Source organism: Paramisgurnus dabryanus, chromosome 2 (genome assembly GCF_030506205.2).
Source record: "Paramisgurnus dabryanus chromosome 2, PD_genome_1.1, whole genome shotgun sequence".
Taxonomy (NCBI): Eukaryota; Metazoa; Chordata; class Actinopteri; order Cypriniformes; family Cobitidae; genus Paramisgurnus; species Paramisgurnus dabryanus.
The window spans coordinates 52,632,768-52,642,034 of NC_133338.1; the positions used below are offsets into that span (position 1 = coordinate 52,632,768).

Sequence of the window (9,267 nt, forward strand, 5' to 3'; positions counted from 1 at the left end):
TTTTCACCTCAGATGACATTACTAAAAAAACTTTACAGTGTCGCCTTAATAAAGAGAGCAAGATAATGCTTTTAGACAAAACAAAAACCCAGAGTTATATTCATTTGAATGTGCACATCACTTTTTCACCGCTGCGCCTGTTAAAGGGACTTTTATTTTGCTTCGCGGAGCCTGTCGTGACGTCTTAAGAAATGCGCTGCTGCTCGTCGTTTGAGGGAAGAGTGGATGTTTGTGTGAGGTAAATAAAACAACACAAAATATGATTACATTTTGTTTTTAACAAATGAACTCCAAAAACTTCAATGTTACTGAAGCAACTTTAGATAATATTAAAATATTGTAATACTTTATTGTGAAGTACTGAGAGTCTTTTTCTTGTACAACAGACAGCATTTATCAGTTATCTTTGTTAAGCATAAACACATGAACAACAATATTTACTTTCTTCTTTAAAGCCGTTCAGTTATGTTTGTTTTTATGTACCTGCTGAGTTTTTCCAGAAAGTGTTGTGGAAGGTTTTAAAGGAATATCCATCCATACATTTTATAATTAGTTGCAGATCAAGATTTAAATCTTAATTTCTTGAAAATCTTACCATTCACTGCAGACATATGTGAATTTTACATCGTATTTACCTTTAATTTTAACATTAGGTGTAACCTAGTTTTGTCACATTTGTTGTATTTTTGTTTTATACATTGCCACAAGGTCTTTGAAATAATTTTTTAAATTATTTATTTGATGATAGTTCATCTATAAATACTGTGAAGAAGTCAAACAAGCAGCTGCTGTCACAACACATTCAACTACTCTACTATTCTGATCCACTGTTGTAATGATGGAGTGTGTTAAAGAGGAGACTGATCCTGAATCATTCACAATAACACCTCAACATACACAACAACAAAGAGGTTTGTATTTACTTTGATAATTGACTATATCTGATAAACATGTAAACATTTACTGAATTTGATTTTCCCCTTATTATAGCTAAATAAGGCACACTACTACAGAGTAGTAATATCATCTATGATTTTGATATTTTACGTCTTAAATAAAAAAGTTTGTGCAGCTTTTAAATAGTAAAACATCTTTACATGTCAAAATATAAATAAACAAAATGAACTGAGTCTTCAGGGATGTGCTGGTGAGGAAACTTTGCCACAGATTAATAAACTCATTTTAATCTTCAACTTTAGACCTTGATTAGAATTAACATTTATGGGGTGGTTTCCCGGATAGGGATTATCTTATTATGAAATATAACTAGTTTGAACAAACATGCGTTACTATAACATTACTTGTGAGCATTTTGAGGCAAAAAAAGAGCACTGATGTATTTTAAGAAATGTCAGTGCAAGTTGTTTTCAGTTTGGACAGCTCTTAAATTTATTTTAGTCTAGGGCTAGTCTATTCCCTGTCTGGGAAACTGACCCTATTTGTTATTAACTAAATAAATAGTCAATTTGATATGAAAGTGATATTCATGCATTGCTACAATAATAAAAAACTGTTTTTTTCTTACTTCAAAACAGGTGCAAAGTATGTGGTTCAGGGAGACACATTTAGTCTAGCTGTGAACAATGGCAGAATAACAAAACAGTGCAGAATTCAACATTAGAAATAGTTGTTGTAATGTAATCTCATAGAAACACACCATGTTCCATCATGAAAAATTAAGCATATTTTTCATTGGATAAGATTAAATACATGCAGTGTCATGAATAATTATGAGACAGGTCGTCAATGCACTATGCCACGTCACAACCTGTGATGCTGAAAAATGAGTTTAAACCCAGAAGATGAAAATTGTGCAAACTCTCAATAACCTGGCTTTTCCTACTGTTAAAATAACCGGGTACTATCATCCGCCTCTGTTAACATCTCAGAAAATTTTGTTTATTATTTTATGACCCTTTAAATGATTCATTCAAATAAATCAGGCAGTCATTTGTCACACATGTGCTCCTTTATAGCTCACAGGTCAGCATGCTGATAAAAGTATTCCTCATAATGCACTGTAAGTTGATTTGGATAAAAGTAATGTAATATGATGATAATATACAGTGAGGAAAAAAAGTATTTGAACACCCTGCTTTTTTGCACGTTCTCCCACTTAAAAATCATGGAGGGGTCTGAAATTGTCATCGTAGGTGCATGTCCACTGTGAGAGACATAATCTAAAAAAAATCCAGAAATCAAACATTTCCTGTAGTTTTTCACCAGGTTTGCACACACTGCAGGAGGGATTTTGGCCAACTCCTCCACACAGATCTTCTCTAGATCAGTCAGGTTTCTGGCCTGTCGCTGAGAAACACGGAGTTTGAGCTCCCTCCAAAGATTCTCTATTGGGTTAAGGTCTGGAGACTGGCTAGGCCACGCCAGAACCTTGATATGATTCTTACAGAGCTACTCCTTGGTTATCCTGGCTGTGTGCTTTGGGTCATTGTCATGTTGGAAGACCCAGCCTCGACCCATCTTCAATGCTCTAACTGAGAAAAGGAGGTTGTTCGCCAAAATCTCGCAAAACATGGCCCTGGTCATCCTCTCCTTAATACAGTGCAGTCGCCCTGTCCCATGTGCAGAAAAACACACCCAAGCATGATGCTACCACCCCCATGCTTCACAGTAAGGATGGTGTTCTTGGGATGGTATCCATCATTCTTCTTCCTCCAAACACGTTTAGTGGAATTCTATTTTGGTCTCATCTGACCACATGCCTTTCTCCCATGACTCCTATGGATCATCCAGATGGTCATTGGCAAACTAAAGACGGGCCTGGACATGTGCTGGTTTAAGCAGGGGAACCTTCCGTGCCATGCATGATTTCAAACCATGCCGTCTAAGTGTATTACCAACAGTAACCTTGGAAACAGTGGTCCCAGCTCTTTTTAGGTCATTGACCAGCTCCTCCTGTGTAGTTCTGGGCTGATTTCTAACCTTTCTTAGGATCATTGAGACCCCACGAGGTGAGATCTTGCATGGATCCCCAGTCCGAGGGAGATTGACAGTCATGTTTAGCTACTTCCATTTTCTAATGATTGATCCAACAATGGACCTTTTTTCACCAAGCTGCTTGGCAATTTCCCCGTATCTTTTTCCAGCCTTGTGGAGGTGTACAATTTTATCTCTAGTGTCTTTGGACAGCTCTTTGGTCTTGGCCATGTTAGTAGTTGAATTCTTACTGATTGTATGGGGTGGACAGATGTCTTTATGCAGCTCACAACCTCAAACAGGTCTTTGACGATTAGAATTCTGGCTGATAGACAGGTGTTCAAATACTTATTTGCAGCTGTATCATACAAATAAATAGTTAAAATCATGTAAATGTAAATATGATGGTATTGAATATGACCGAGTTTCTTTTTTGCATTGTGATATTAAATTGGAATTTTCTTTCTCATTTGACAATTTTATACATTTTGCTATGTTTATTTCAGACTTGGTGGAAGTGAAAAAGGAAGATCAAGAACACAACGAAATGAAGGATGAAGATCAGGACCACAATTTTATGACTGACAGCTGCTCAGAAACTGATGAGACTTCCCCTCAAGAAAGAGTTGAAGCCAAAAATGTTTTTGAATGCCATCTTTGTGGTAAGACTTTCTCACTAAAAGGGCAACTAATGCTTCACATAAGGATTCACAATGGTGAGAGGCCTCACGCTTGCTCCCAATGTGAGAAGACTTTCATCCTAAAATGTCAACTTCGGTATCACATGATGATACACACAGGTGAGAGGCCTTTTGCCTGCCCTCACTGTGATAAAAGTTTCATTTTTAAAGCAAGACTGAATAGTCACATAAAGACGCACACTAATGAAAAGCCGTACGTCTGCCCTCAATGTGAAAAGACTTTCACATGTAACGGATATCTTAAGAAGCATATGATAAGACACAATCAGTCAAATTCTTTTTCTTGCCCTCAATGTGAAAAGACTTTCACGTGTAAAGCATATCTTAAGAAGCACATAATCACTCACACTCAGACAGAGCATTTCTCTTGCCCTCAATGTGAAAAGAGTTACACATGTAAAGGACATCTTAAGAAGCATATGATAAGGCACATTCAGTCAAAGTCTTTCTCTTGCCCTCAATGTGACGAGACTTGCACAAGTAAAGGACATCTTCAGAAGCATATGATAAGTCACATTCAGTCAGTGTCTTTATCATGCCCTCAGTGTGGACAGAGTTTTTCACAGAAGAGAGACTTTAATACTCACGTGAGACGCCACACTAGAGACAAGCATTACACCTGCTCTCATTGTGAAAAGAGTTTCTCATCTAAAACACATCTAGAGAATCACATACGAATTCACACTGGAGAGAAACCTTTTAAGTGCCCTCACTGTGATAAGAGCTTTAAACAACAAGGAGCTCTTCAGTATCACCTACGAGTTCATACAGATGAGAGGCCTTTCTCATGCCATCTGTGTGGTAAAAGTTTTAAAGACAACGTAAAACTTACGTATCACATCAGAGTTCATACAGGTGAGAAGCCTTTTTCGTGCCCCCTGTGTGATAAGAGTTTTAGACAAAAAGACCAGCTTAAGTATCACATCCGACTTCATACAGGTGAGAGACCTTACTCATGCCATCTGTGTAATAAGAGTTTCATACAGGCACGAGGTCTTAAAGGTCATCTGATGATTCACTCAAATGAAAGGCCGTTTAGCTGTGATCAGTGTAATAAGAAGTTTGTTTCATCATGGTTGCTGAAAAGGCACCTAAAGACTCATTTAGATGAGAGATGAGTGGTATTTGGTCATTAAGCACAATAACTACGAATTGAAAGAATTGGCCATCTCTGCCCCTATCGCTCACCTTATTAACATGTCATTTAGCTCTGCCTTTGATACTGTCTGCCACAAGATATTACTTTCCCACTTAGCAGAGATTGGCGTATCAGGCCCTGCATCATCCTGGTTTTCTTCTTATCTCACGGGCAGCAATTTCACATTTAGTTACATAATTTCAAATTTCCTACTGTCTTACTTAAACAAGGTGTTCCTCAGGGCTCTGTACTTGGTCCACTATTATTCATCCTAGATATTCAGCCACTGGGTAACATCATTCGTCGGCATGGCTATATATCACTGTTATGCAGATGATATTCAGTTATACTGCCTGTCAACCAGACTCTGAACATGTAAAATCTTCACTCTCTTCTTTTGTTAATGAGTTAAAACTCAAACTTTCTTAGCCTGAATTTGGGTAAAACTGATATTCCGATAACTGGTCCTCCATCTCTAACAAAAAACAGCTCTGTGGACTTTAGTATTGACCTGGATGCTACTATGATTTTTGCCTCTGCTACTGTGAGAAATGTTGGTATCATACTCGACCCCTCACTGTTCTTTGACGCTTATATTCAAAGCCCCTCCAAAACGTGTTTTTTTTCATTTGCCACATATTGCCAAGCTGATCACTTTCGTCTTCAAATGCTGAACTTCTATGTATTCCCCGGTACCGTCTATCCTCTATCGGTGACAGATAATTTTCTGTCATTGCTCCGACATGATGGAACACTCTCCCTTTTTCACTTAGAGTCATTGCTTCCTTGTCTGAATTTAAATCACTGTTTAAGACCCACCTGACCTGTTCAACCTACACTATCAGTAAGACATATGAATAAGAAGCACTTATGCTATTTGCAATGTGGAGTCTGTGGTTTATGTATTGTGATCTATGTAGAGTTCTATCACTTGTACGGATTATTTTGTGCTTCATATATGTATAGGCCTGTCTTCTTTTATTCTCTCATGCAGCTGCATGAGACTCTCGTCCTGGGCAAATGTCCGACCAATATGAATCTGTATTATGTCTATCTTTTTTGAAATTCTGTATCTTGTGAAGCGTCCTTGAGCTTGGGAAAGGCTATATAAATTAAACATTATTATTATTATTATTATGCTAAAGTTAGTTCAGTTGTTCCAGCTTTATACATTGGAGATTTTTTTTTAAAAATGATCAATGTACTAACAATTATATAAGACGGGTCATTTTAAAAGCTTGTTATCCCTGTCAAGTTAAGAGAGATAAATTAGATTAATAAATTATACTGTGTTAAACCTTTCTTTGCTATCTACTTATGTAGAATAATTACATTTCCCTTTGTGTTGTATATATTTTTGTATAAAATAAAAAATCCAGCCACATCTCATTACAATCTTGTGTGCTTGTTGTATAAAAGCTTTTTTTTTGTTGAGATTTTATAGTACATTTTTAAGTAAAACGGTTACAGTTGAAATATGACAGTACAGAATACCCGTCTCCTATTCTCAAAGCTTTCCTGAGAATCGGTGAGTGGGTATTTAATGTCCAACTAACCAACCGCAGCCATACTTTAGTTCTGACATCAACCTGGGTAAAAACCATTCAACATCAATTTTTCCTAGAGAATTTTGTGCATGGCCCCCGTAAGAGAATTTTGCATATTTTAAGAGTAAATGCTGCAATCTGGTGCATTTTAAGAGGAAAATTAAGTGACCCAATCTATAAAGAATACAATAGCTATGGTAGATTACTATTATTACATCTACTGCTCATTTTTATAATCTAACTTGTCTGGCTATGCTAATATTTAAAGAGTAACTAAACCCTAAACCAACTTTTTTTAGTTAATGATCTGTAAGAATGGGGCTTTATTAGTGCTGTTCATTGATTTTAGTAAGTTTTTTGACATTTGGATATAAAGTGTTTCAATACTGCAATATATGGTGTAAAAACGTCTGAGTGCTGCCCTCTTCAGGTTGAAAGGTGGCTACTGCAGTTTAATTTTGCTATTGGATGTTGGGTCCATAAAATGACTCGTGACGTAAGCAGGTTCAAGATCACCACGCCCTTGTTACGATCTCACCACACACTTAGTTTGTCCCCTCTATCTCCTTGGGATCTGCCCACTTTTCTTGTATTTTTCAAATATTGCCAGTGGGTGGAGTCAGGCTCTGACCAGGGGTTTAGTTATACTTTAAAAAAAAACAAAAGTGCAAACGTTATATTTTAGAGGGGTACCATTTATGTCATGACAACAACATTTTTGATGCTTGAAGCAAAATTGGAGCTACGTGGAAAGGGTGAAATGCTTTTGAAACTAAATAGGATATTAGAAGATATAGCGCCAAAAGATCATCATTATAAATACCTGAGCAGTCTCCTAGCTGCTACAAGCACACTCTGAAAGTGGCGGTGGAGGGTAGGAAACACAGCCCCGCCCCTCCCCCTGCCTGCAGAAGAGTGTCTGATACCAGGCACTGTTGCGCTTTTCAACCAAATGGGGGAGCTGTAAGTCATTTTTACATGGAAACTACATAGTGTTGCTTTAAATAAATGGATTGCAACTGCTTACCTTAAAATGTTTTATTAAATTCAATGAATCATTTTTTTCCAGTGTATCGTACACTAATAAAATCATGTTTGTAACTCCTTGTGGATAACTGCAATACTAAAACATTAGTTAGAATTTACCTATTTCAAACTAGGGCTGGAACTAACGATTATTTTCATAAGCAATTGATAGGGCGTTTTTTTCTCTCTCTCGAATAATCGACTAATCTGACAAATACGTAAACCTTTACTCCGTTAGATTTCCCCTTTATTATGTAAGGGATAATCCACGGCTAGCCATGTATTAAAGGATTTTAATGCACGACGTAGAGGCGAAGAACCACCCGGCGCGTATCGATATTTTATGACCCTTTTAAATGATTAATTAAAATAAATCAGGCAGTCATCGATCACATATGTGCTCCTTTATATCTCACAGATCAGCATGCTGATAAAAGTATACCTCATAATGCACTCCCCGGTCAAATAAAAGTAGTATTTAATGTGTTAAATAAATACTTAAAATTCAAGTAATATGTTTTTAATACATTTGTATTCCCAACGTACTGATTTAAAGATGCACTTAAAATATGTTAAATAGTTTTTAATGTATTTAAAAATATATATACTAGAAGTATGTTGGTAATAAATATATGCTTAATTACACTTTTTAAAAGTATGCTAAACTCAACTCACAGGCATGATTTAACTCTGACCCACAGAATAACACAGGTGAATCACCGGCGTGATTTAACACTGACCCACAGAATAACACAGGTGAATCACCGGCGTGATTTAACACTGACCCACAGAATGACACAGGTGAAGCACAGGCGTGATTTAACACTGCCCCACAGAATGACACAGGTGAATCACCGGCATGATTTAACACTGACCCACAGAATGAGACAGGTGAAGCACAGGCATGATTTAACTCTGACCCACAGAATAACACAGGTAAATCACCAGCGTGATTTACACTGACCCACAGAATAACACAGTTGAAGAAGGCGTGATTTAACACTGACCCACAGAATGACACAGGTGAATCACAGGCATGATTTAACTCTGACCCACAGAATAACACAGTTGAAGAAGGCGTGATTTAACACTGACCCACAGAATGACACAGGTGAATCACAGGCATGATTTAACTCTGACCCACAGAATAACACAGTTGAAGAAGGCGTGATTTAACACTGACCCACAGAATGACACAGGTGAATCACAGGCATGATTTAACTCTGACCCACAGAATAACACAGTTGAAGAAGGCGTGATTTAACACTGACCCACAGAATGACACAGGTGAAGCACAGGCATGATTTAACACTGACCCACAGAATAACACAGTCACACTTAAAAAACTGTAAATATTTCTTATGGCAAATGTATGCACTTTATGTGCCACAAAAGATATTCATAATGAGTACATATTTAAAATCATATATAAAAACTATGATTTTTTTGCAGGCTGTTTAAGATGTTTAGTGCAGACAAAACATTTGACACATTGGACTTGATTAAATAGGTTTTCTAAATGTATTAATTAATACATTTTATCTGTTTGGTAAACCCTGGTAGTATAAGATATTTTAAACCAATAGTTTTTTCTCAGTGTTAAAGTGTTGATAGATAAAGTTTCATTAATGGTTTCAGGGTAAGGATCAGTTGAAAAAGAGGCCTGAGGTAAAAGCACTGATTATAAGTCTGAAGCCCTACTTGTGTGGTGAGGTGCTCATAGTGTGAATTTTCCAACAATTATTCTTTGCAGGACACTGATACTTTTCTTAGGGACCAGGTAAAAAGGTTCTAGTGTAAATCTTTAAAATAATTGAAACAACTGCATCACAAACATAAAAAATAAAACAATTAAATGACTATACTTGTGTTTGTTGTATATTTAAATGAAATGACAGACAATCTGAATTTCTTTGTAAAT

The 9,267-nt window shown here is 36.7% G+C and overlaps 1 protein-coding gene across 1 annotated transcript; it reads left to right on the plus strand.

Moving 5' to 3' along the window:
* The first annotated feature begins 788 nt into the window (after positions 1 to 788).
* Positions 789 to 6,147, plus strand: LOC135743816 (uncharacterized). Its single transcript, XM_065261678.1, has 2 exons — positions 789 to 911; positions 3,441 to 6,147. The coding sequence occupies exons 1-2, from the start codon at positions 836 to 838 to the stop codon at positions 4,751 to 4,753; spliced, it is 1,389 nt and encodes a 462-aa protein (XP_065117750.1). The 5' UTR covers positions 789 to 835; the 3' UTR covers positions 4,754 to 6,147.
* The last annotated feature ends 3,120 nt before the right edge of the window (positions 6,148 to 9,267 follow it).